Source organism: Callospermophilus lateralis, chromosome 17, assembly GCF_048772815.1.
Source record: "Callospermophilus lateralis isolate mCalLat2 chromosome 17, mCalLat2.hap1, whole genome shotgun sequence".
Taxonomy (NCBI): domain Eukaryota; kingdom Metazoa; phylum Chordata; class Mammalia; order Rodentia; family Sciuridae; genus Callospermophilus; species Callospermophilus lateralis.
In genome coordinates this window covers 70,187,997-70,215,994 of record NC_135321.1, presented here as the reverse complement: position 1 = coordinate 70,215,994, position 27,998 = coordinate 70,187,997, and the positions used below count along the sequence as shown (strand labels likewise).

General features: G+C 50.6%; 1 protein-coding gene across 1 annotated transcript in view; it reads left to right on the top strand.

The window, feature by feature from the left end:
• The window catches only part of Cdc14b (cell division cycle 14B), a 52,486-nt gene extending 25,586 nt beyond the window's left edge, over positions 1-26,900 (top strand). The window contains exons 8-14 of the mRNA XM_076837277.2: positions 1,806-1,893; positions 2,199-2,429; positions 7,874-8,012; positions 8,147-8,312; positions 9,001-9,098; positions 14,012-14,155; positions 23,438-26,900. Coding sequence (XP_076693392.2) covers positions 1,806-1,893; positions 2,199-2,429; positions 7,874-8,012; positions 8,147-8,312; positions 9,001-9,098; positions 14,012-14,126 — 837 coding nt within the window. The 3' untranslated portion in view covers positions 14,127-14,155; positions 23,438-26,900. The remainder of the gene's footprint in view (positions 1-1,805; positions 1,894-2,198; positions 2,430-7,873; positions 8,013-8,146; positions 8,313-9,000; positions 9,099-14,011; positions 14,156-23,437) is intronic.
• The last annotated feature ends 1,098 nt before the right edge of the window (positions 26,901-27,998 follow it).

Below are 27,998 nucleotides of genomic sequence, written 5' to 3'. Positions count from 1 at the left end.
GTTGAGCGCTTCTGAGTTCAATCACTGGTACATAACCCTCCCCCGCAAAAAAAATCCAGGAGCAGATATTCCTGATGCTCAAGCATGAACGTGTCTAGTGCTCAGACACTTAGAGAAGCTGGACTAAAGCGGCGCTGTTCCCAGACCAGCCCTTGAGAGCCGTCAGGGTGACTGCAGCAGCCTCCACCCACCAGGCAGCACACTCAGGAGAGAAGAGTGCTGAGCTCCAGCACAGATCCGGGAATGCCCCCGTCGGCCTGGCCCAGCACCAGCCTGTGCTCCGCGGAGGGGTGTGGAATCTTCTGGCCAGACTTAATTCTCTGGCCTGCCCAGAAGCGGGGGTACTGGGGTCAGCCTTATCAGACAGTCCAAACAAAAATGAAGAAAGTTGGGGATGTGTGTGTCAGGTAGGCAGAAACCCCACAGGTACCATCTACATTTTTAAAAATAGTATCTTTATTTCTAAAACATTTAAAATTGTTGGGCCTGGTGTATTGGCACACGCCTACAATTCTAGTGTCTCAGGAGACTGAGGCAGGAGGACCACAAGTTTGAGGCCAGCCTCAGCAACTTAGTGAGACCCTGTCTCAAAACATAAGGGCTAGGGACATTGTTGAGAGCCACGCCAAAGGGGCTCCAGCAAACTTCCAGCTGATTGGCTCACGGTGGCCCCAGCAAAATGCCGCAGTCTGGCTGGGCGCAATTCACGAGCCTCTTATCAAGCAGAAACGAACTTTATTTTTAGAACACATGTTGCACCACAGGATCTCTTCAGGAATTCCCTCAGAGCCCAACTGCCACCCCTGGCTTCGGGTGAGCCTCTCAACCTCCCCCACTCCTCCCGCTCTTGAGGCCTATTGGCTGGGTCGTGTGGGCGGAGCCAAAAGAGTCCCCCAATGAGCAGCTCCGTGGTCTGAAAGGGCGGGGAAACAGCCCAATGAGCATCACCTAGAGGAGCCAATCAGCTGAAAGTTTGCAGGGGCAGCTGTGAGCCAATCAGCTGGAAGTTTGCTGGGGCCCCTTGGCTGTGGCTCTAAACAGGACATGGCTCACTGGTAAGCATCCCTGGGTTCAATCCCTAGTACTGTGGTGGGGAGGGAATAAATAAGTATTTGGTTTTTAAGGCTCCTTTCTCCTTGTGGGTAATGGGAAAGGTGCGTGCTGAGGCACCTTAAGTGAGATTCTGGTTCATGTTTTTGGTACCGGTGGAACCCAGGGGTGTCTAACCCCGACCCACACCCCAGCCCTTTTCATACCTTATATTTTAGAGATGCGGTCTCACAGAGTTGCGTAGGGCCTCGCTAGGTTGCTGAGGCTGGCTTTGGACTCTCGCTCCTCCTGTCTCAGCCTCCCCGGCTGCTGGAATTACTCCTACCATGGTTATTTTGAGCCTCAAACCCTCAGATAATGGAGAGGTGGTTCCTTGGGCAGCATTTCATGCGGTCATATGGAATCCTTAAGAATAAGAGATTTGCAATTGATGAATTAGGTTAATAATGATAGTTCTCGCAGGGGTGTACCAAAGATGTAAAAAGCACATTTTAGGACTCACCGAGTTTAACTTATCTTTACGTCTCTATAACAATAACTCACTCAAGACTCTGTAGAGTGTATTGGAGTCATGCACTTCCTTTCTGTGCCTGTTCCTATAAAATCGAACATTTACAATAAAACATGTTTTCTCTATCTAGGTAAGCCAAACGCTGGAACACCAGCTTGTGTCCTCCCTGGATGTCGCCCTAGTGAGAAGGGAGGTGGGAGGAGAGAGAGCCCACAAGTGAACTGTGCTGCTCTTCCCTTTGCAGAGAGCAGAAAATGGAGATTTAAACTGGATAATACCAGACCGCTTCGTTGCCTTCTGTGGACCTCACGCAAGATCCAGACTTGAAAGTGGTATGCCGTCCTGTGGGGCCAGTGGATATAAATGTCCCTTCTGTGTTTTCCTTTGAAGAAGACCAGAGAGTTAAAATCAGCTTGACTGAGTTTTTATTATCTGAACACACTTGGTCATTTGAATTCATCATTCCACCTGGATTTTAACTCGTTTTATTCTGTTTTTTTACAGTTAGAATCCAATTGGTATTCACTTCCCAGTTCAGATACTGTTCCCAGTGTGCATGTGTGAATGTTACAGGTGAAACTACTGTTCATGGTTTTCTTCCTGCCTTTCACAAGATCTGGTGAATTTCTTTATGTAGGTTACCATCAACATTCTCCTGAGACTTACATTCCATATTTTAAGACTCACAATGTCACTACCATTATTCGTCTGAATAAAAGGATGTATGATGCCAAGCGCTTCACGGATGCTGGGTTTGATCATCACGATCTTTTCTTTGCGGACGGCAGCACCCCAACCGATGCCATTGTCAAAGAGTTTCTGGATATTTGTGAGAATGCCGAGGGTGCCATTGCTGTGCACTGTAAAGGTAGGCTCCTGGGGGTGGTTGAGGGTGGCGTGCACGTGAATGCTCGGTTCCATGCCAGGACACATAGAGAGGCCTATATTTTTAACAAGGCTTTCATAAACCTTGGATCTATGTGAAAAGTCTAGTAAAGTATTTTTATAAGTGAGTTTACAATGAAAGGCATTCATCTATTTGCCAGATACCCATTGTGTGCCTGTGATATGGCCAGTTCTGGGAACGCCGGTGAGTACGGCAGATTCTCAGGAGAGGTGGTCTTCATGGAGACTACGCAGGCCTCTGTGTTTTCCGCACTTACAACAGTGCCTGGTACATAATGTTTTCCAAATGAATGGTTGTGGGATAATGCATCATATAAATATGCTAGGATGTACTGAAGTCTTCTCATATTAGTTATTAATGAGACAAGGGATATATTATTGTTAATAAAAATCCAACATTAGGGAAAAACCCAGCAAACTCTGAACTCCAGAGTTAACCACTGTATTTGTAGTTACAACTATAGCCATAATGTGATAATATCCAGATGTTCAATTTCCAGTGAAGAATTCTCATGCATTCAAAGAAAGCAGAAAAGTGTAACAATTCAAAAGGAAAAATGAGTGAACAGAAACTGTCCCTGAGAAAGACAAGCTGTGGGCCTGCTAGACAGATATTTTAAAACCACTTTTTTAGACGATGCCAAAGAGTAAAAAGAGAATGTGGAACATGTCAAGAAAATGATGCATGAACAAAATGGACATATCAACTTAAAAAAATATAGAAAGCAAGAGGAAACCAGGAAGAAATTCTGGAAATGAAATGTATGAAAACAAAATGAAAATTTTATTGAAAGGATTCCAGAGCAGATTTGGGGAAGCAGGTAAAGAGTTAGTGATCATAAAAACAGAAGCATGATGGACGGGCTCAGGAGGTCAAGGGTAGTGTGTTTTCTGTCGTGCGGAAGCTAAAGAGGAAAAGGAAAAGAATGGTGGGGGGTATCTCACCAGAATCGATAGAGGAAAGGGACCAAGGGGAGGGAAGGGACTGCCAGGAGTGATCAGTTGTGTCTGTGTTGTGTGTGCGCGTGTGTGAACGTGGAGCAGCAAGTCCCAGCAGCACATACAGCTGTGACACAGGAATTAAAAAATGTGGGAAGAAAGTAGAACTGTGAAGAGACAGTCAATTCCGAGGAAGAGAAAGGAAACAGGGAAGAGCCCTGAGCAGAGTCTGCAGACCTTGGGACACAGTCTGGCCGCCCCGCTATATGAATGTGGACATCTAAGGAGCTCAGCCACTCCCAGAGGACAGACTCAGCTGCTTGCGTGAAGACACACTGTAATCAATTTGCCTAAAGCTGGAGACACAAAGTATCTTGAAAGCAGCCAGAGAGACAGCAGGTTATTCACCATCTCAACAGAAACCGTGGAAGCCAGAGGCAGGGGGTTGATAGATCTAGTCAGCCCAGGACCCTAGAGCTTCCCTGTAGTCTGCAAAAGTCCCTAAAAAATGAGGGAGACGCTGAGACATCCCCAGGTAATCAAATGCTGGGGGGAGTCGTTCCTGCTAGACTTGTACTGTAAGAAGTGCCCCAGAGCATCCTTCAGAAAGCAGAAATGAAAGGACACTAGGCAACAACCTGAAGGCACGGGAAAAATAAATGTCTTTGGTTAAGGTAAATGACGAACAGTTATAAAGCCTAGTCTCACTGCAACTTATGATAACTTGTAAAATTGCTTTTACTGCATCTGTTTTTTTTGGGGGGGCGGGTTGAACCCAGAAGTGCTCTACCGTATCCCCAGCCCTTTTTATTTTTTTACGTTGATACAGGGTTTTGCTAGGTTGCACAGGCTGCCCTTGAACTTGAAATCCTCCTGCCTTAGCCTCTTGAGTCACTGGGATTACAGGTGTGTGCCACCGTGCCCGGCTTATTACTATAATTATTGTAATATATACATTAGAGTTTGCAAAATAAGCAGTGGAAAAACAAAATAAAATGCAACCAAACTCAGTTTTAAACTGGTTCTTTAAAACCTAGCTACGTTGCTAAGCTGCTTGATGGACAGAGATCATGAACGTCAGGAATGGAAGTGGAGACACTACTGCAGTTTCTACAGGAATAACAGGACAATAAGAGAGTCCCCTGAACAATTCTAGGACAAGCTGGGTAATCCAAATGAAATGGACCCATTCCTAGAAACAGAACCTACCAACCTTGAATCATAATGAGAAAGAAAATCTGAACAGGCCACTAGATCATGAGATGGAGTTAGCGAGCCAATTGGCCCACAGGGCAGCGCTTGCTAAGTCTTCGTGTGAGGCCAGAGTTGCCCTAAGACCAGAGCAGACAAAGCCGATGTGAAAAAAGTTGACTAGACCAGTAGCCCTTGCAAAAATTGATGGAGAAATTCAGAATGAAGTGCCAGCAAACAGAGTCAGCAGTGTACTGAGGGGATCATCCACCGTGAAGTGGTGTTTATCCCAGGGTTACAAAGGTGGGCCAGCGTACAAAGACCAGTACAATACTCCACATTAACACAAGGAAAGACAGGCCCACATGAATGTCCATCAGTGCGGAAAAGACATCTTGGGCTGGGCATGGGTGGTGCATGCCTGTCATCCCAGCAGCTCACGAGGCTGAGGCAGGAGGATCATGAGTTCAAAGCCAGCTACAGCAACTTAGCAAGGCCCTAAGCAATTGAGTGAGACCTTGTTTCTAAATAAAATACAAAAAGAGCTGGGGTGTGGCTCAGTAGGTAAGTGCTCCTCAGTCCAATCCCTGGTATCAAAAAGAAAAAAAAAAATTCTAAGGAAATATTGGTGTCTTGTCAGACTCAAGCAATTGTCGTAAAAATGGTCAATAAGTTCAAGGAGAATATAGATAATTAAATGAAATCAGGAAAATGATACATGGAAGAAAAGATTGGTAAATTTTATGGTAAGTGTTTTAGCTGTACCTTAAAAAGCCACTCAAGCAGACACAATCCAACACTGGTCGTTCATTTTTAAATCATACTGTGCAGTCAAGCTTATTCTCAGCCAGGGCACTTTTGCCTCCCCCAGGGGACATTTGGCAGTGGTGCAGAGACATCTGTTTCTTAGTGTTCACAAGTTGGCAAGAGGTGCTTGTTCTGTCTCGCGGGTGGACATCAGGGGGTTGCTAGACTTCCCACAAGGCACAGGATCAGCCACCCTGCAGGGCCATTCCTGACGCGTGGAGGGCCCTGGCTGAGGTCTAGTTAGAACCCGAAGAGGATTTGACGCAGGAGCGCTGGATGAAGACCCTATGAGGCGGGAAGCAGAGATGCCTTCAGAAGCATGTCTGTCTTGTGGGCCGCTGGGACGGGGCGCCACACCCTGGGTGTCTTACGTAACAGACCTTATTTTCCCCACAGTGTTGGAGGCGGGTGACCCCAGGCAGCCTGAGGTGGTGGTGCCCGCAGGATTGGGCTCTGGCACAGTTTCTGTCCTTGACTTGCTGAATACTGTCTTCCCTGAGCTTTCTCAGGGCTTCTTGGGTCTCCTCCCTTTTTTGCAAGGAAAGGCCCCTCCCTTTTAATCTTGCTCAACCTTATTTCTCTCCGAATATAATCACTTGAGCAGTTAAGGCCACGGACACTGAGGTAGTGGTGAGTTCAGGTCCTGTGATTCTGCTTTCTGGCCTCTCAAAATCCATGTCTTTGTGGCCTTCACTCACCGAGTCACAGCAGCCCGATGTCTTCGTCCATTTGAACACCTACTCCAAGTCCACAATGTCATCTGGGGCTGGGAGGTAGCTTGGTCGTAGAGCGACTGTTTAGCCCATCATCTAAATCAGGTTCGAGAGACCCTGGAGGTGAGATCCTCCCTGCGGCAGGTCTCCTCTCCAGCTGTGAGCCTGTGAAATCAGGCAAGCCGTGTGCTTCCACGACACAGTGGCCGAGGAAGTGTAGGGTGGACGTTCCTCTTGCAGAAGGGAGAGGTCAGGAGAGGCCCCCAAGCAAGTCCAAAACTAGCAAAGCAAACACCATTGGATTTTTTTTTTATTAATATTTTTTAGATGTTGATGAACCTTTATTTCATTCATTTATTTACATGTGGTGTTGAGAATCCAACCTAGTGCCTCACACTGCTAGGCAAGTGCTCTACCACTCAGCCCCAGCCCCACCATGCTCTCTCTAGAACTTATTAGGGTGGTTTTTCTCTTTTTCTCCTCTCCCCTCAATATGGCTAGCCTGAGAATTTCTGAACCTTTAGTTTCTGGTTCCTTGTTGCTTACCAAGTCCTCTTCACCCATCTTTTTGCATTTAACTAGCCATCAAGGAAAAGCCAGGCTGTACCTTCTCACTTCTTTCACAGATTTCTACTAAATCTCCAGGGTTCTCATTCAACAAACACTGCCTTCTGCAAAACACAGGGTTGTGTGCTGCTGATTTGCCACTTAATTACAACTTCCCTCCAGTTTCCAGTAGTGCATCCCGCATTCCACCTGAGGTAACCCTGCATCACCCTCGGCATCCGTATTCCTAGCAACAGTCCTTTCAGGGCCACCTGGGCTGCTTTTGTTTCCCCCTCCTCTTAGCAGTACTGGCAAATGAGCTAAAGGCCTTGCCCGTGCTAGGGAAGCATCCTCCGCACAGCCACACCCCAGTCCACAGCTTTTTCTAACATGCTTCAAAACTCTAAAGGCCCCTGTAATTCTGACCTTAAAGCCACTTCTGCATGCTGGTGTATTTGGTACAGCAGCATACCTTTTCTGATCCACATAAGTATTAGGATCTTCTAGGGAACAGAAGCAATAGGGGTGTGTCTATGTGTGTGAGAAGGAATAGGCTCACGTGAACATGGAGTCTGGTGAATCCCAAATCTGCAGTGTGCACTGGCAGCCACTGTGATCGGGCCCTTGAGTGAAGTGCAGATGCAGCTGGCAGGAGACTTCTCTGGGACGAGGGTCTTTTTGTTCCATTCATTCCTTCAGCTGATTGGATGAAGCCCACCCACGTTACGCAGGTGCTCCCTGAAAATTCTGCATTTAGATGTTAAATTCACCCAAGCACTCCTTCCCAGCAGACATGGCACCGACATTAGCCATCTCAGGGTGTAATGTCAGTCATCTGGACACAGAGAAAGAGGGCAGTTGCAGTAGATCTGGGGCTGGGGCTGTAGCCAGGGCTGTAGCCCATCGGCAGAGTGCTTGCAGGTCCTAATTGGATGCGATTGTAAGGGCAAGGCTCGGGCAAGATTCAGGGCCCTGCTTGAGAATCCAGCGACTCGCAGTCTCAGCTACCCCTCAAGTTATGGGGGGGATTTTAGAAACTCTGTGTCCAGCACCAGTCTTTAAAGTCTCCCGAGGTTCCCGTGTATAACCAGCCCTGAGACCCAGTGTTGAGATAAGCAGGATCATGGGAAGTCTTAAAATTATTTTTCACCTGCCCAGAAAATTTTAGAGTTTGCAAGACGAGGTTTCATCCGCTGGTTTGTTTTCCTAGCCGGCCTCGGTCGCACAGGCACTCTGATAGCCTGCTACATCATGAAGCACTACAGGATGACAGCCGCCGAGACCATTGCGTGGGTCCGCATCTGTAGACCCGGCTCTGTGATCGGGCCCCAGCAGCAGTTCTTGGTCATGTAAGTAGACGGGAAGCTCTTGTCATTGCTCGGGGACACACGTCTGGAGACTCGGGAGTTAGTTTTCTGGTCGGAAAGTGTCGCTCATGGATCCTTCTGGAAAGCTGTGTTTTGTTGTTGCTTGCATGCTCTAGGAAACAAGCCAGCCTCTGGATAGAAGGGGACTACTTTCGGCAAAAGTTAAGGGGGCAGGAGAACGGAGCACATCGGACAGCGGCTGCCTTCTCCAGACTCCTCTCGGGCGTTGATGACATTTCAATAAATGGTGTGGAGAATCAGGACAAGCAGGAACCTGAACCGGTAATTGAGCGGTCCCCAGCACTGTCCCCAGCACCATCCTCAGCGTGCTATTGTTGGTGCTTTATGTGCTGTTGAGCACCTTGTAGGGCGATGGAGAAAACTAGTCAGAAATAAGAAAGCACATATTATTATTAATAACAAAGCACATATTCTCAATCGAGGGGCCATGGTCACGTAGTTCTTCATACGTATAACCTTCCCTAGGAACATTGTCCACACAAGAGCTAAAACAAATTTGTGTGTCATCCCCAGAATTAAAAATTGGTTTTAGCTCTCTAGATGATCTGGTTGTTCCCTGCCCTGGCCCACCCGCTCCCTCCTCTCCCGACTGCTGACTCGGGAACTGGGAGAGGACTCATAGAGAACGGCGTCTCTGGGCCGCAGTACCACCTGTCGTAAGTGGCATGGTGACATTCTATAAAGAATGATTCCCAAACTGAAAACCCATGTGCTTCTCCACTGTCCGTAAGCTCTGTTACCAAAGGGCCATCGGGGTTGGTGCCTGTGAACTTGATATGTGACTCGTTTGATTTTGGAAAGCGAAAAAATGTTTTAAAGTTGAGCAGAAACTCACGTGTGTGTGTGTGTGTGTGTGTGTGTGTATGTGAGAGAGAGAGAGGCCGCTATGCTTTTCTGCATTAATAGATGCGACCTGCATCGTTAGCTTGGTGTCTTTGTACTTACACAGTACAGCGATGACGAGGAAATCAGTGGAGTGACACAAGGTGACAGACTCCGGGCCCTGAAAAGCAGAAGACAATCAAAAACTAACACTGTCCCGCTCACGTGAGTCTGGTTTCCTTTGCTGTGGTTGGTCCTGCTTAGTGTGGGTGGGTCGTCGCGGCAGAGTCCCCTGCACTCTCCTCCAGCCGTGTGCCCCTTGCTGCCCTCTGCGGTGGGTGCTGATGGTGGTCAACATCCAGGGCTACTCGCCTGGGAAGCCCTCGGCCACCTGCCTGCCCACGTCTTTGTCATAACCCTGGGAGCTGTGCTTGGCCAGGCCAGTCTGTGCTTGGTGGACCACGGTGCTGCCCTCAGGGGACGCCAGCAGAGTTGTGATGTCCACTACCCACCACAGGTTCCCTGTTCTGCTGCAGTGGAACCGTAGAGTCGTCATGTGGTGTGGGGACCGCAGTGAACTGGTCTGGATGATACTTGGGTGGATTTCCTGTTGGGGAGTTATTTTCAGATTGCTGCAGATACAGCACATGAGACTAGGAAGTGTCACCGTGGAGGGTGTGTCCCCGGGTGTCTTCTCTGCACGCTGCTGGCTTGAAGTCAAGCTCACGGCCATCCTGGGCTGTTGGATGGTGTGGAGGGTCAGATTCCATGGCCATCGTACTTTTCCCAGGTTTTCTCCGAGAGTGTCCCCTTGACTTGGGTCCCTTCCTCCTAGTGACCTCCCTTCACTGTGGGCCAACAGGTTTCTGGCCTTTATCATGAGGAGCGAGTCATTTATTTAGGAAACATCCTGTAACGTGGTGAGGAGCTGACAGCTTAACAAATCATTGACATGAGCCGGGACAGGCTTTCTTTTTAATTAAAAGTAGTTCTCAGGGGTGCCACCCCGTAGTTTCAGGTTCTGAGGTCACATTACACACCAGGCTCCCCAGGAAGGTCTTACACAACCCAAAGCGGAGAATCAGGTCTTCCATCCAAAGTGCCTTGTGAGTGATGCTGACGTCAGGCGTTGATTAACGGCCCTCCCCGCAGAGTGGTCTGCACAGCCGGCCTTTCATGGGGTGCGTGTCGTGTGAGTAGATACGTGGAGTACACTGTGTGAAACACTTCAGATTCAAGGCCTTTGTTTTGATTTTATTTATTCTTTTTCTTTATTTTTTTGGAACGGGTTTTGCTGTGTGGTGAGGTGGGCCTTGAACTCCTGGACTCGAGCGGTCCTCCTACATGCCTCCACATGCCCAACTCATTGAACTTTTTTTTGGGGGAGGGGTACTGGGGATTGAACTCAGGGGCACTCGACCACTGAGCCACGTCCTCAGCCTTTTTTCTATTTTATTTAGAGACAGGGTCTCACTGAGTTGCTTAGCACCTTGCCATTGCTGAGGCTGGCTTTGACTCATGATCCTCCTGCCTCAACCTCCCAAGCTGCTGGGATTCATAAACTTTTTTTATCTGAGGCCTTAGTACTTGTTTTTATTTAGAAAATCATCGTCCTGGAATTAGACGTGATGAGGGAGGGTGGGGAGGAGGCCCGAGCAGCCTCTGAGACTCTCCAGTGCCCTTGAGTTCCTGGGGAGCTTCTCATAATGCGACTGTATTTAGAGGGGGCTGTATGTAGCTTTAGAGAATCTGCCCACCCCGCAGGCTCCCCTGTGGCAGATGTGCTTAGGCTGCTGACCATTCTGTGAATTGCCGGCTCTAGAAAACTGATGCTTTTGGCTGTGTCCAAAGTTTCTGTTTTGTTCTTTGAGAATCTGCATCATGCCAGGTGTGGTGGCACATGCCTGTAATCTCAGTGTCGAGCCTTGACTCTGGAGGCTGAGGCAATAGGATCACAGGCTCAGCAACATAGTGAGGCCCTGAGCAGCTTGTGGCTCAGTGGTTAAGCACCCCTGGGTTTAATCCTTGGTAACAAAACAAAAAAGAATTCGCACTAGCCCTTTATTTCTTAATAGGTCACTGCCCTCTATTCAGGGTTAAGATTGGAATTTAGATTCTTCTTCTTTTTCTTAAACATGGTTTAATTTTTATTGATTAGTTTGATTGGATACCGGGGATTGAACTCAGGGGCAGTGGACCACTGAGCCACATCCTCAGCCCTATTTTGTATTTTATTTAAAGTCAGGGTCTCCCTGAGTTGCTTAGGGCCTAGTTTTTGCTGAGGCTGGCTTTGAACTCATGATCCTCCTGTCTCAACCTCCCGAGCCGCTGGGATTACAAGTGTACACCACTGCACCTGGCTTAGATTCTTCTTGGTAAAGTTTCCATTAAGTAGGGCCCTGTAGGAGGTGTCCTTTAGTCGCCCTCTCCACGACCTTCGGGTATGTTTTCTAGAGTTCCAGTCACTTGGTGCTCAGTTCTAGGAAAGTTGAGATTGTAAAATTTGTAAATGGTAGTTTTTTTTTCCCCCCCTTCAGTACTGGAGATGGAACCCAGGGTGCGTTACCACTGAGCCACGTCCCCAGCCCTTTTTATTCTTTAATTTTGAGACAGGGCCCGCTAAATTGCAGAGGCTGGTTGTGGACTTGAGGTCCTCCTGCCTCAGCCTCCTGAGCTGCTGGGATTGCAGGCGTGGGCCACTGTGCCCAGCTGAAACTGGTGTTCAGATTTTAACTACCCGGGGAACCTGCAGGTGACCCTGGATGTCTTTCTTTTCACCCGACCTTCGAGGAACGGGATGGAAAGTCAGCTGGAATGTTTTGGCGAATGATCGTAGGTTACCTGGACTCCCAGCTTGCTGGCTGCGGATATCCAGAGTGAAGGTGGTAGGAAAATAGGTTCTATTCAAAGCCCACTTGAAGGAAGAAACTTCCTGCATGTCTGGAGGCTCTGAGAGCCAGGGAATCTCTCACGGGAGAGGCTGCAGGGTCGGGCCAGGGCAGCAGAACCACGTTAGCCACTGAGAGCAGACCTGGATGGCTGTCTGCCTTCTCCCCTGCTCAGCACCCTCAGGGTGTGTGGCCCGGCCAGCCTTCACTGGTGCAATGGTAAGAGCAAACCAACCCGAGCAGAGCTGGTGCTGCTGGGGTCCGCCTGGTAACTGGGACCTGCAGACCAGACCCACTCCTCCCCTCCCAGCTTAGGAGCTCACAGATTTGTAGTCCACACTTTAGAAAAATTCGAGCATTTTGCTTTTTCCTTTTAATCTCTTAATTAGTCTAAAGTCCCTGGGGGCTTTTAAATGACACAGCGAATCACCTTCCTGGCCCTTTACTGCCTTTTGGTTTGCCTTCCTCCATTTCTCAGACCCTTTTGCATTTCTCATCAACATCTTTTGCTCTATGTGTGGCCCTTCCGGCCCTGGGAGAGGTTACCTTTCTACCTTTTTTCCCTGCCAGGTCTTTTTTGGTATTTTAGAAATGCCCCACCCTACGCAGTGTTGAGCTGAAGCCTGGGTAGAGAAATCTAAATTCAAACGCTGTCCCCTGGTTTGGCCTTGACTCAGCTGTTCCTGCCAGTGAGTCACTTTGCCTGGGTACTGGTCCTTAGTCATGTGGAAATACTTGCAGGAAGGAATGCTTGGTGAGAAATAGACGAGTCCTGGGGACTCTAGGAGAAAGCATGTCAAATACTATTCCTCTGATGTTCCCTTTAGAGTGATCCATTTCTGGGGAGCAGCAAGGTTACTAGGAATGGTAAACGGGCCCCTGCCTCAGAGCCTGTCTCAGACATGACTTTGGTGGAGATAGAAATCACGCAGCAGGACATTGATCTGCTGGCGAGTAGGTTCTCTGTGGTGATTGAGGGGTGGCTTTTAAAACTCAGCCAGGCTGCTTGGCTTTCCGTATGCCGCGAGGTTTGCCAGGGTTTCAGGGTAGCAGGTGCAGGTGGGAATGGGTGGGGTCTCCAGTGTTCCCAGGTGTTCTGTCTGTATGCTAATGTGGTCTTATGTCATCTTAACCCTTCATTATTAGATTCACTGTTTTGCAGGAAGAGCCAACAAGATGACGTAAGTATGACTTGGGACAAATTAGGTTTTATTTTAGGTTCTTCATTTACTATGGTCCCCTTCCTTGGCACAGAGCTTTTAATGACCACGATGACAAGGTCAAGAGAAGAGGTGGCCAGTGAGGCCAGCCAGGCACTTCTTACTCGCTCAGCCCAGTTCTCTGCACACAGCACATGCTCCATAGAACCCTTTGTGTCTGGTCACAGGTGTGTCCAGGGGACCCTTTGCAAGTGCTGTATTGGAGGGAGCTACTGCCCTTCCAGGGCTGAGGAGGTTCCCAGGACCTGTGGGCGAGAAAGCAGCCAGCGCAAGCCAGCCTGGCCTGCGTGGGGAGACAGACCAGAGCATGCAGTGTGCTGTCTGCTGCCCTGGGTGGGGTGTGGCTCGGAGCCCAGCTGCCCCTGTGCAGCTTGCCTGAACTCCCGGACGAGTGGGCATCAGAGCTGTGTCCATCGGCAGCTGTGCCTCCTGTGAGCTGGTCAAGTAGTCTAGGCCCCGCTCCCACCGCTGTGGTCCGCTTTATTGTGCATTTAACTGTGAGCGGTCTAGGATCATGTGTGGGCGGTTACTTAACTAGAGACTGAGTCTGACCTTTGTTCTGTGAGAGGTAGAAAGTCTGGTGGTCCATTTTCAAAGTGCAATATTCAGCCTTCACTGGATCCAGTTGCAGTAGCCTGTCCCTTTTGCCCGCCCTGATTCTAAAATGAGCGTAGATTTGCCCTAGTCCTCTGGTCAGGGCCAAGGGCAGCTCTGCAACAGGTGGCAGCGGGCAGGGTGCCCTCCCTGAGCTCGCCAGCCGGTTGGGGAGCATGCCCTGCCCGCAGAGCTGGGTTCCCTGCAGCTCCTCCTTTTCTCCAACAGTTTCCAGGTGTTGAACCTGTTTTGCTGAAGATGGTGTCTCTTCCTCCATGCAGAAGGTTGAAAGGCCCTTTTCATTCCATTTGCTGCTCCTGCCCGGTCAGGGTGTCTGCGGTTCCCACGAGGCTCCATGGATTAATTTGTTTATTTACTACGTGACAACTGTGGCATCCCCAAGTGAACACCTGTCTTTCCCTTCGCCCCTTTCCAGATGCCCCCTAGCTGTGCTGACCTCGGCACTGTGTGGCGTGGCCGTCTGGTGGATTGTGTGTGACTACATTCTTCCCGTCCTCCTCTTCTGTTTCGAGGGTCTCAGAGCCCAGTAGCCAGCGGGACCCTTTGACAGGTGGCTGCTGTAAGTCCCGCTCCTTCTCTCTGGCTCTCTGCTGGCCTGCGGCGTGGTTCTGCCATGCATGCTGTCCTCCATGCCGGCTCTGCTGCTTGGTGGGTCTGCCCATTCACAGGTTCTTCCACAGGTTCTTTCCAGTCCGGGGCTGCTGGCAAGGAGGGAGGGCTTCGCTGCTCCTTTCACGCAGGATCTGAAAAATAACACGCCCTGTTTCTAAGTTGCACTCAACTCTCACCTGATATTCTGAAATGGCCACTTGTTAACGCAGGCATTTTCACCTGTTCCTGCTTCCTGTCAGGAGCGTCTCGCTGGGGATAACGGGGGTTCCAGTCGGTCGCCTCTGCTGCCCCCCTCTCGTTCTCTGTACCTTGAGCAATATGTCCTCACTGATGTGGCAAAAAAAGAATTCTCTCCCTCTGGTCTGCTTCCAGCAGCAGGGTGGTTTTGTGGGCTTGTGGAGCCTGTGACCTGGCCCCTGCCATCACACAGCGGCTCTCCAGAGTCTTCCATCTCCTTCCTTCTCCTCTGTAGGGAGCGCAGTGGGCAGAGCTGTTGACCTTGACTTAAAGGACATAGAAGGCAAGAGGCTGGGTGCTTGTGTCTGCATCCCCTCCTGCGTCTCTAGGCTATATTCTTCTCCTTTCTCAAAAATAACCAGAATGTCTTCATTCTCCTGAGACCTTTCATCCTTGAAATGAGTGGAGACACTTGCTCTCTGCAGGAGAATGTGGCGAGAAGTGTCAGTGGGAAGCCACAGTGAAGACCCCCCACTGAATCAAGTCCTGTGACTCTGAGGCTGGTCACCCTACGTTCTTTATTTCCTAAAATTTTTTCGTTCACTCATATTTCAGAAATGTCTTTCTGGTCCCAACTTGGAGTTGGAAATTACAAAGAGTTCCTTCTAGGATCTCTTCCAAAGTCAAATTCCATGACCGCCAACTCGGGTGCTTTGTGGTTTCAGTGAGTGCTTTCACATGGACAAGAAAGATTTGAAAATGAAGCAGATTATGCTCTTTGCATCATGAGAAGGAAACCCCTCTGCGTGTCCTTTCTTAGGCACTTTCTTGAGTGTCCTTAGCTCCTGGCGTCTCTTCACCCTGGCAGTTTCTGACATCCGTGGTCTTTTAGGTGCGTCTCCTTCCTTCTTTCAGTGAGCTCTGAGTTCCACGTATTCCGGAGCCTGGGCGCTTCCTTGACTTACTGACTTCAGACTGTCCAGGTGGCCACGGTGTTCCAATGGGGGAGTTGGTGCTTGGGCACTTCACTCCCAGGGTCCATTGCTGTCGGCTATTCCCAGCTGGCTCTGAGACACCTGACCCGTGGTCGTCGTTGACGTCTGCCCGTTGCGCCCCACACCCAAGCTCAGTGTCCAGGTTGGCCTTTTAACTGGGAGTGCACAGAAGCCAGGAGCTGTCCATAGTGCCGGTGACTGAGCAGGTCTTACCCCCGTGGTCACTGCCTCCCCCTGTTTCAGAGGATCTTTGCTCTGGAAGGCGACCACTCCAGGCCCATTCTGGTCATCATCTGTGGACAGGTGAAGGAGCCTGGCCTGGTGGGTTGGCTGTGCTGAGAAGCACTGTCCGGAGCAGCATGTCCCGTTCCTGTGGCAGCCTCGGGTCCTGGGAAAGGTCCTCCTTCCAGACCCCACCTCAGGGCTGCCCAGGGACGGGTGCGTGGCACCCTCAATGGGCTTTCCTGGCCATGAAGGTCCAGGCCCTTGCTGGCCTGACAGGTAAGATGCGCAGGTTTTCAGCATTTTGCTTTGCTCTGTGCCTTGTGGTGCGGGTGTCCCTGTGTCCACATCTGAGGGTCCTGCGGGCCCAGAAATGCTGCCAAGTGAAGAGTGGACGTGGCCTGAGGCAGAGGGGAGTGGGGCTGAGGAACTCCTCAGGCAGGACGGGAAGGTGGAAGATCTGTGCTGAATGTTGCTCCAAAGCCTTCGGCTGGCCTGGGTGTCACCTCTGGGCCACCTCTGGAAGACTTCAGCGCGCGGTGGGGGCTTTCCCTCTTTGGTGCCTGCCTGCAGGTGCGCGGAGCACACGGTACAAGCACAGATGGTGGGTCTCCCCGGTGCAGTGACTGCACCCTGAATGTCTGCCCTGCTCTTCTTAGTTTCAGTACTCCACAGAAATCATTATCTACTAGTATAATATTTCACATCAATTTATGCACATTTTACAGGGAAATAAGTACTTTTTAAAGGCATTTTCTAATCCTAAGAAATACTTTCCAGTGGAGCCCGAGCTTTGTTTTCAGTAGTATTCTAACATTTCAGTAAAGATGAAGGAGTCAGAGCTCAGGTTTCCTCAGCAGGCAATGTCCAGGCTCTTGGGTGGTTTTTTCCTATTAATGATTTTGCAGTATGAAAATTGTCTAGGCCTCTGATTATCAGTATCCCTGAGATTTGGGAACAATGAGGTGTGGTATTTCAGAGAAGCCAGCAGGACCCCCATTTTCTCCACCTGACAAGTGGCTTGGGGGACTGGTGAGAGCGGCCACCCCGCTGGACCTGGACCTCAGAAGGAGTTAGGAGGTGGCAGTTGAATTTCGTTTTTTCTTTTTCAGTTTTAGCCTCAAACTTGCAATCCTCCTGCCTCAGCTGCCCAAGTAGCTGGGATCACAGGTGTGCAGAAACTGCATCTGGCTTGTACTGTTTTTCTTTATGCAGAATCCCAAGTCAGATCCTTCACAGAGACGAGTAAGTGTCTCTTCCTCACTTTATATCACCAGAAAAAAATTTTTAGCAGTTGGCCAGGAGGAGTAGCGTTCGTAGCCCAGTGTGTGGTAACAGTGGTTGGTAATTATTTCAGAATAGCTTGGAGCAAGGGTTTTGACACGTGTGCGAGGCAAGGGTGAGGCCATGGCCCTGATCCGATTGCAACGTGTCACAAACGTGTGTCGAAGTGTCACGGTGTACCCCATAAATGTCATGAGCTTGTCCCTGTCCTCGGGAGTGGAGCTCAGAATCCAGGCAGTCCGTGCCTCATGAACTTGACCACATGTGATCCTGCGTACGGCGTTTCTGTCTTGTTAGATCATTCTGTATTCCCAGTGACGAGACCATAGGAGAAGCTGGACCAAGCATTGGCTGATTTATCCAGGGTTTGATTTCTCTGTGAGGTGGAGGGCTTGCTTCAGGGGACTGAGACATCTTGCGTGGACGAGGGCAGCCGCCGCCACAGGAGGACCACCTCCTCTTCCCTGGGGGCTTGAGGTCACTGGCAGAGACCAGTCCCAGACTGTGCCCGTGTTCAGGAAGGCTTGCTGTTCTGAGCGACGAGGTGTTCCCATCTTACTGAACGTCACTTGTGCTTTGGTTTGGCTGATCCTGCCACAGTCAGGCCCTGTCTGTGGGTGTTAGCTACTGAGGTGGTGGCAGAGGCCCAGGAGGCTCCGGTGGGTCCTAGTCCTAGTGGCTGTTTCACTTTGCAAGCTGGGTCCTGACCAGTTCTCACCCTGAGGCTCAAACGTGAGAGGAGAAAGCTTTCCCAAGTCAGTGTTTTCTCTTTCAGATGATTAAACATTGATACGTGTCAGTGAGTGTGTGCTGTTTAGTTTTCCAGTGGTTAACTCAGAAGTGAGGACGTGCCTATGCAGTCCTGGGTATCTTCACAGCGACAGTTCAGGCAGAGGGAAACAAACCCTGTGAGCAGGGCTCTGGGGGCCATCACCTCGGCTCTTCTTTCCGATTCTTGCCTTTGCCTCCTGGGCAGTCTGCTATGGCAGGAAGGTTTTGTCTTTTAGAGTTAAGGCAAGTTTCACGACATTTAAATGATCTCACTCTCATTTTAATGGTACTTAGAAATTTAGTAAGCAGTTACAATCCAGACAAAACTCAAATTTTGCTTGAAAGTATCTTAAAACTTTGAAATGTAACAAGAAATATATTGATTTGTGTTCATCACATATACTTAGAGCTGTTATCAGTGAGTATTGTGTAGCTATTCCTAAATTCATATTCAAATATTTCAGAATTTGGGTTTATGACTTGTTTCCACGACTAGAAATCTGAGTCTGTCTTCACAGATTCGTTTGATGGGTTCTTTGGTGTGGGAATCGGTTATCATGCCCGGCATTTGTTCTCCAAAAGCAGAGCACCCTGGTTATCTTTGTTTAACCTTCAAAGGGAAATGAGATGCTTCATCTCAAAAAGGCTTGGTGTTAAAATGTGTTTTGGGGTATTTTTTTGGCAAGCATATTGATAGGCAATCTCATCATTCTCTAGAAAATAATTTGCATTAAAGGCACGAATGCCTTCCTCTGTCAAAGTGTCTGAAAGTCGTTTCGGTGAATATAATCTCATTTTTTTCCAACTGTTTTCAGAGTAATTCTCCAGTCCAGTGTTCAGAGCTGTAGAACACCTGAACCTGACATTTCTGGCAGTGCAGGCATTACTAAAAGAACCACCCGATCTGCTGCGAGGAAAGGCAGTTTTAAAAGGTGAGAAAAGAATCTTGTTCTTGGGAACAGCTCCCAGCACGCGTTTCCAGATTGCTCTTTTAGGCCCTAGCTCTCGAGATGGGCAAAAGACTGCAGAGGGCAGGGTCCCTGCAGTGGGAGAGGACTCACCCGGGGTGTGTGAGATTCTGGGGGGTTGAATGCAGGCTTTTGTTTCCTTTTGTGGCTCAGGAAATTCTTACCCCTGGAATGTGGGCTGTGGAGAGCTGAGAATGTGGTTGTTCTGAAGAGTTTTTAAATGGAGTTTCCAAAGTGCTGTCACAGCTCCGAGGCGTCTTGCTGTCCGTCTGCTAGAACACTGACCATCTTTCTGTCTTCTAGCATGTCTGTTGGAGCACTGGCTGCAGTTCAGCTGGTGGCCAGTGTCTGCCCGTGCAGAGGCCCTTCCTGACCCGAGGCCCGCCGGTCCTCGTGGCCACGGTCCACATCCAGTGCTGCTCCTGCGTCCTCCATTTGTGATCCAGTTTGCATCACCTCTTCCTTTAAATATAGGCCCTGACTGGGACATGGACCTGTCCTAGGACCACACCAGCCACTTGCCACTGTCCCTGTTTACTTATCATGGACCAAAGGCGGACGTTGAATTCTGAAAGGATTCTGAAAACACGTTCTCTTTGAGGGACGCGTTAGTAATGTGGTCACAGCTGTCTCGGGCACGCGAGGTGGGGCCCCTTTGCCATTGCCTGGAGGGTTTTGTGCTGTGGTCACACAGGTCTCTTATCGGAGACCATTGGCGGCTTGTGGAGAAGCAGAACCAGGCACTCATGTGTCCAGGTCACGGGTCTGCACCGTCTCCCTGCTTCTCTTCGCTGCTCCCTGGTGGTGCTGGTCGGTCCCTGGTGTGTGCTAGGAGCAGCAGACCTGGTCTGGGACTTGTGTGCGCTAGTGACCTAAGAAGTGGCTCAGTTCTGACGCCTTTCCTCATGGCCGACTCCTTTATAAATGTCCACTCGTTACTCGATGTACATGGGAAGGTGACAGTGCCCCTGCTTGAGTGTTTGAGAATTGTTGGGCACTGACTCATGATTTTGGGGGCTTTTAATTTTTCATGAGAAATGTATCAAATATTCACACTGTTTTCACTGACCAATTCCACTTGACAGGAGGCTTAGAGAATTGCTGACAGAAGGTCAGATTTGGGTACTCCATCCTTAGCATGATGTCAGAGTGTCATTTATAACAGCAGGGAAGAGGAGATGACCCAAGCTGTCCCATCAGGTCAAAGGAGTTGAGAGTAGTGTTTTTACTTGTTTTTGGTTTTGGTGATGCTGGGGATCAACCCTAGGGCCTGATCCATGCTGGGCAAAGCTTCGGACATGTTTTTGAAGAAAATCCAGTGACCTGAGTAAATGATCCAGAAGCAAAAGAAAAGGGCCACACACAAAAACCTGAGATATTGCCCTGATTTTGTGTATGCACGTTATACTGTAGGAAGAGAGGTACACAGCTACAGCCACACTGGCAGATGTACGGATTTCTGTGTCTAGAGAAATAAGACCAGAGGAAAGATCTGTCATGACACTAACGTTCTTACGTATGATTGACACAACAGCTAGGGACTGTGTTTTTCTTCTTTATCTTTTTTTTGGTACCAGAGATTGAACCAGGTGCACTCAGCCACTGAACCACATCTCCAGCCCTTTTTAATATCTTGTTTAGAAACAGGGGCCTGCTGAGGCTGGCTTTGAACTCATGATCCTCCTGCCTCAGCCTCCAGAGCCACCAGGATCACGGGCATGCGCCACCAGGCCGGCTCATTTTCTTTTTTTTTTAAAGAGAGAGTGAGAGAGGTGAGAGAGAGAGAGAATTTTTTTTAATATTTATTTTTTAGTTCTCGGCGGACACAACATCTTTGTTGGTATGTGGTGCTGAGAATCGAACCCGGGCCGCACGCATGCCAGGCGAGCACGCTACCACTTGAGCCACATCCCCAGCCCGGCTCATTTTCTTATTTTCCAACTTTTCTATGCTAAATGGTAGGAAATGGGAGTGTTTTGATTCTGACACTTTTTAGGTGAGGCAAACCGTCAGAAGTTAAAATGGTAAATCTCAACATGCTCCGGATGGACACCATCCTCCTTAGGTGTAAGCACCAGGCTTCCATCACAGCGTCGCGTTTCTTGGGTACTTAATTCTGCTTTTTCTGGGTTGTGCCTTTTTAGGTTGTGGAGGAACAGAGTCCAGTCACAGAGCTGCAGGTGCCCAAGCGCTGCCGTGTTCCTTTAAGGAGAGTGGGCCGTGCACCAGTGTCAAGATTTTTTGATGTCACTTGGGTGGCCTGTGCTCGTGTTGCTCAGGAGAGAGGGCTTCTGAGGCAGGGAGCCTCCGCAGAGGGTGCTTGGGGGTCCTCGTGGGGAGTTCAGACCCAGTCATCCAGGCTCAGCAGTGACCTGGCCCAGAGCAGGCTCCGGGAATTTGGGGCAGTGCCAAAAACCAAGAAAGACTTCTTTTAAATTTTGAGATGCACTTTCAGAGGGGGCGGTTGAGAGAAGCAAAGGAGTAAGGCAGCGAGAGAGTTGGGTTTTCAGGTTCTGTTCAGCCACCTCCTCTCTGGGGGGGTGGGTTTCACCTCTGTTCACCTCACCTGTTTTCAGAAGAAAGTCAAAGAGACCATGTGCAGCGTCCACACTGCTTCTGGGAGCACTGGGAGCCAGGGCCACCGGCCGGGGTCATCCTGAGTACTTGTTTTTGGTTGGAGGGTGGCACAGGAACAGAGCGGGAACGATGGCCTGCTGTGTGACCTGACTCGGGGAGGAGAAGTGTGGGCGAGACCGGCAAGTCGTCTTGGGACAGGGCTGAAGTCTTTTCTTTCAGCAGAGTATCTTAAAATCAGGACCCTTTCCACATGCGTCCCTTGTCCCCTCCGGGCACAGGCAGACTGCCGTGCTGTCCCTCCTGTGTGCAGGTCCTCTGTCTTGCAGGTCCCGCCTCCTCCTTCGACCCTATCTTGGGGCGCAGGAGCTCCACGGATCCTTTACACATCTGTTCCTCCAGGCTCCAGGACGGGGGGCCTGTCAGATGTCACTTTACGCTGAACTGGCTCTCCTCATTTGGGCGGTTGGCTGAGGGGGTCTTCAGCCTTGGAGAATTTTTTCCCAAACCTGTTCAGCGAGCTTACTGGGTAGTGGGTGGGGACGGGAATGTTGTGCTAAGTGTTATTGGGAAAGAGACCACCATGGCGTGCTGTGTCGGCCACCATGTTTGTCCTGACAGGTGATCATTCTGTCACGTGTCCCTTTGGACACATCATGCTAAACCTGAGCCACGTGCAGTGCAGTGGCCCAGGCATAGCAGACACAGAGGGCGTGTGGCCTGGTGACTGAGAGCAGTGGTCCTCAGTGCTGATGAGACTCTGTGACGCCTCGTTCCCTTTCTCAAGTCCAGAAGCAGAATCCGGGGGCTGCTCCTCCCACTTCCGGCTGAGCCAGGGGACCACCGGACATTTCTCTCTTAAGAACTAGAAAGTGCAGTGGAAAATCGGCCTGTTCCTCCCGTTCTTGGGTTCCCCACGAGCTGTGTGGAGACGCGTCGTGTACCGTGTCCCTCTGGGGGCCTGCTGGCCTGTGCTCCGGTCCTGTCTTCACCCAGCTCTCCCACTGGGCACCCATTTCTGGAAGCCCCTGCCGGTTCTTTTGGGCAGTCTTATTTCTTAACTCTCCATCCCAAGTTCTAAAGAATCTCTTGTACAAGTGACTCTTTCATTGCGAGTGGCGTCTTTGGGAACCACCGTTTTGCTGCCCATGGCCTTGGGCTGCTTTATTCCCCAGTGGTTCCTGTGGTGGGGGGAGGGATACTGGGGATCCTTCTCCAGCCCCCGGCTGGGGGCTGTGATCTTGGCTTCTTCGACTTCCTCAGTCCTTTTGCAAAGTCCCCTCTGTCCTGCCTGTGGCTGATCTGGATTCAGAAGTCGCAGATGGGATGCCTGTCTGGTTGCCTGTGGCCACTGGGGTTGACCCATCCCTGCAGGGTCCCAGGAAGTTCCCTCTTTGCTTGTTTTAAATGCTGCTTCTCTCCCATCTTTCCAAACGTGAATTCATGACCCTTTAAAATCCCAGCTCTTTCCCACTTGCTTCCACCAGGTGACCAGGACCTTTTTACTCTGGGCTATCGGAAGGGGACACAGCAGGGGCATCCGAGTGAGACCTCCTCCAGACAGGGAGCCTTCTTGGGACTCTCGCTTTTGCTTTTCTCTGCAAGTTGTGACCGAGTTGGAAGAGAGACGAGCGCACGTGGGTGGGGCTGGGAGAGGGGGTGAGGATCCAGGAGGGTCATCATCAAGCAGGACGGGGTCCTTGGGGGTGCTCTGCTGCCCTGCTGGGCCGTCCCCTCACAGATGTGCCCAGTGGGCCCTGCGGAGCTGGGAACGGCGTGTGGTGCCTGGGACCAGCTGATGGCCTCTGCAGTAACCTCCTCGTCTTTCCTTCTTTCCGTCTTTCTCGCAGCCGGGTTCCCCAGAGGGAAGGAAGGACAAGGAGAGCCCTGCAGCCAGTGCCCTTGGTGGCAGTATGGTACTCACCTCGCTCTGCCACCCCTGCCCTCCCATCTCCGTTCATTTTTATTTATTGTTTTTATTTTTTAAATTTTTTTTTTTTTTTTTTTCAGAATTGAGCCCTTTTCCGCTCGGCCCTCCTCCTCTCTGTCTGTACTTTGTCATTGTGGGGTGCTGTCCCTTCCAAAGCATCTGCCATTCAAACGCACCTGAAGCCTGCTCTCCTCCGCATGTCGATCCTTTCATTGCGTTGCCTCCCTCGTCCTTGGTGACTGCCTCTGGGACATTTAAAACCTCGCGGTAAAAGCCTTTTCTTCTTCTTCTTTCTTCTTTCTCCCCAGTCCCTCTCTGACAAGGACTAAAACAGTCTTGCGTTAAGTTAAAAACCTGTGACCAGAAGTGCCGGAGACTCTGGGAACACAAAACTCCGACAAGACGTAGCACAATTTCTTTGAGCACAAAACAAACTGCAGACGCCTTAGCCGCTTTCCACCTAAGAAGCTCATTCGGAGAAGGAAGGACCCACCGGCGTCTGGCGCCACTGAGCCCAGGGTGCGGGCGGCGGCCCGAAGGGCTCGGCTCTCCTTTCTCTGGCATTGTCTCGAGTTAAGCCACAGAACACTGTTGTAACCCCAGCTCAGGTGTTAGTCGCTGCCTCTGCCGTCCAGAGAGCTGCCCGGTGTGTGTGGCCTGTGTCCCCGTGACCGCAGTCCCCTGGGCTGCTGGCCTTCAGGAGAGCGGAGCATCTCTTGGTCTTCTCCTGCCCCGCGGCCCTGCAGACGCCTTCGTGGTCCTTTCCACACGGGATACTGTTCGGTTCCCCGTCCTCCCTTTTCTCTTTGACATACTGTTGTGACGTTCCCTCTGTGAAGTACCCAAGCTGCTTGTCTTCCACCAAAGAGTGCTTTATTACCAGAACCTGTGAAAGCCACACCTGCACGCTGTTGCACGCTGTCCCACCCCGTGGCACCTGGGCCACCTCAGGCTTGCCAGAGAATTTGAATGGAAGCTTTAGACGACTCAGGAGGAGAAGCTGGTGTCCAAGTTGGAAGGCGATGGCGGGTCCTTCCTGTCCGATGTCATTTAGGGACTGAGGAAGCAGAAGGCTCTGCGCTCCTGCGTGGCCCAGCCAGGCAGAGTAAAGTAGTGTTTTCCTCTAGACATGAAGAAACAAGCCCGCGTGCACGCACACGCACACGAGCGCACACGCACACTTGCATGCACACACACGCACACCCACACATGCACACACACACGCACACGCACACACACGCACACGCACACACACGCACATCCACGCACACACACATAGTGGGGTTTTGCCCCAGGAAACAGCCATCTCACATCGTGGTGGCTTTAAAAACAAAACTGTCAACAGGTTTTCAGAGTTTCTGAACCGCCGTGGGTTTTCCTCCTGAGCCATCGGGCCAAGGCCACCCCGCGGCTGACAGGCGTTGCTTGGGGCTTCAGTAGTTGCCAGTGAGCCCCTACCGCTGCCTTTGGTCAGGGAGTCCAACAGTAACTGTGCCTTGTCCCCTCACCTCCTGGAGCACAACCGTGGGGGCTGTGACCGCAGCAGTCACACAGTTTATCTCCTGCTTAAAAAGCAGGGCCCATGATTCAAGAACATTTTGCAAGCACCTTTCCTGAGGAGCGAGCGCTTTTACTCCGTGGTGACCACGCTTTCCTGGCTAGTCTGGAGAGGGCGCTATTGGAAGGTGGCTCCGGGCACCACCTTCCTCCAAAGACCAGATGAATGTATGGGGGCAGGATCCCACGCACAGAGCGGCCTTGCCCATGAGTGGGGAGTGGGATGTGGGACGTGGGACAGGATGAAGTCATCGAGAGATTGCTGCGCCTGTTGCAGGGTTTCTGCCTTGGAGAGAAGCGTGGCATGGACAGGCACTGAGGGCAAAGGTAAGGTGCCAGTATTTCCACACCCAGTCCTGTCAGGCCAGCTTCTAAACCTTAGGGACTAGGTCACAGGAAAGCAGTGGCTTTCTGTGCCTGGAGGTAGACAGGCCCAGGAGCTGGCTGGGAGGAGGAGCATCCGTGGGCTGAGGCCAGGCTGAGCACGCCAGGAGTGGGCTGCAGTGTCTCAGGGACACCTTGCCAGGGCCACCTCCTCCCCAACTAGCCACATGCCCATCTGAATCAGGCTCTCTCCTGCACCAGAAAGAGCATGCATCTACCCACATGCTCCTACCAAGCTGGCCTCTCGTGTGGGCAAGCCATCTGGGTTTGGGCCAAAGCCTTTGGTGATCACAGTGCTTTCCTCTAAGTCGCCTTTTTGTGTCGGCCTCTCAGCTCTCCAGCTAAAATCGCTATCACTGTGGCTCCTGCCAAACATCCCTGTGTCACTAGCTCACTGAAATGAGTCTGAGGCTGCTTTGGAAGACACATTCCTTGGGGTGCCCAGATAAGCAGGGCCAGGGCCCAAGAAGGAGCTCATAGCAACATTACTAAGCTTACAGGGACACGTGTAGGATCCAGAAGTCTCTGGGTCTGACACTCGAAGTTTTTCCTGCTGTGAATAAGAGCAAACCCCGTCCCACCTGAAACCACAAAACACCTGCATCTTCTGGGCCTCCAACTTGGGGGTCCTGCTGAAGACCCTGTAGCTGTGGAAGATGAGGCAGTGCTCATCAGGCTGAGCAACGAGCGAGCCTTAAATAGCTTTGAAAGCACACCAAGCCCGCTTCCAGGGAAAGTAATATTAGAAACAAATATTTATAGGTGCCCTTGACTCAGATTATCAGGAGTCAGGGAGAGACCCTGGGAGGAGTGTCTACAAAACTGGGCTCCTGAAGTGTGGACAGACCCATGGAATACCAAGACAGACTCGAACCCTGCTCCCTACAGGGGACAGAGTCATGGTGAGCCGTGCCTCGTTCAAAGGTGGCCTTACTTGCCCAGCGTGGCAGCTTTACTTGTCTCTAGACTTTTCTGGTTACGAGCTTGAGCCTTTCACCTCCCCCCATCTGCCCCACCCACCCGCTGCCCCTGTCCCGGGGTGTTTTCTACCTCTTGGCTCAGGCCCAGACTTGTCTCCGAGGTCTTCCCAGTGTCCCCCTGAGGCCCTCGTGCCTGCTCTGGGGCACAGTGTGGGCCTGCAGGCCACAGGGCCTGCGGGTGCTCCGGGTGCCGTGTGCTGTGTGCCAGGAGTTCTGGAGCCTTCTCCCCTCTGTAGTGTGGCCGTCCGTGACAGGTGAGCAGTGTGCTTACCTGATGTGTTCTAGAAGGACCCAGCTGCGCTCTCTCCCTGTTATCTTCCCTTAGTGCATTTAAAAAGCAATGCTCATCAAACCTCCACCTTAAAAACATGGAGTTTTCCGAATAGTTCTTAGCAACTGAGATGTCCTGGTGAGGCCCCTGCTGCTCCTCCATTTCCCTCGCCTCTAAGTGGAAAGACTAGGGACGTGTCTAGAAGACTGGACAGTTCGCCCGTACTGTGTAGGACATTACCTCCTCGTCACCCGTGGAGAGGACTGCAGTTTTATATTAATTATTTGCAGACTTTTATCTAATGTGCACTCATGTACAGATTATTAAAAGTTTTAAAATGTAACTGATTAATCAGTATTTGAGCAATCATTGTTTTGATTTTTTTTTATTAAAATGTATATTTCTAATCATATTTTTTAAAGCTGAGAGAACTGGTTGAATGTTTATTTTCCTGACGGTATTTTTAAGATACAGCTTCATAATGGCCTGTAAACTTTGCATATATATGTGGTTTGATACATACTGTTGCATTTGAAAATCTTGTGTATTGGAACTGGTTTTATACGAAACACTGAATAGTGGAAATTGTACAGTTACAATCGTGTAATTAAAAGTATTAACCAAAGAGGCTTCCAGTTTCTTCACTTGCTGAGCATTCTTTCAGAGTAGCCGGTGTTGGAATATAAAGCAGGTGTACCCTTCTTTGTTGGTTTGTCAGGGCCACCAAAACAGCTCCACAGCCGAGATAGAATCCAGAATGTCCTCTCTCCCAAAATCAGGGTGTAACAGGCTGGGTCTGTCCCGAGGCCACCACCTAGCTGGGCCCTCCTCTGCCTCCCTGTCCCTGGTGTGTCTCTGTCCTCATCTGTAAAAGCCCTCGCCAGGCTAGACTCCGTCCCACCCGGTGGCCTCCGTTTCCTTAGCCCCATCTTTCCGCAGCGTCCCCAGACACAATCAGACCTTAAGGTGCCGAGGGGTGGGCTTGGGGGGACTTGGACTTCTGGGGACACAGGAGTAAGACAGGTGGGGGCTCCCGTACAGTCACCACACACACCCTCCCCTTCCAGGAGACCAGGACATCAGGGGTGTGGGTCACAGGCGGAGGCCCTCATAGGAGCTTCTAGGGCTGGGCAGGAGTGGTCCCGAGCCCCCCACGCCTGACCTGTCACCCGAGATGCCAGCCTCCATGCCATTTCCCCACTTCCTTCCTCATGGTCCCTCGCTGGGCAGGATCCTAAGACCCAAAGCCCCCGTCTCCTAGAGGTTGTGCCAGAACTTGGGACACTCCTGAGTCCTGTCCTGCTCCCCAAGGACCTGGGCTTTGCTTCACACTGGGACACAAATTTTCAAAGTGAAAATAACGCAAACCTGTGTCCCTGCCCCTCCAGACTCCTGCACTTTGCTCCCCAGGGTGGGGCAGCAAGTGGCTCTGTCCTCTGTGGAGAGCTCCTCATCTGCTTGTCCCCCTACAGTGTCCCCTGAGGCGTGTCAGGTGACAGGCTGTCCTACTGACTGTGTGGCAGGTAGCTTCAAATAAATTTGCCGTGAATTTTAGGGAATTGTTTCTAGACGTCAGGTAAAGATGGGTTTTGTAGCAGGTTGTGGCGGCTCCGGATCTGTTTTTCCCTTGTATGTCCATAATGCTGTTATTTTAAAAGAAACAAAATATTTTGACTG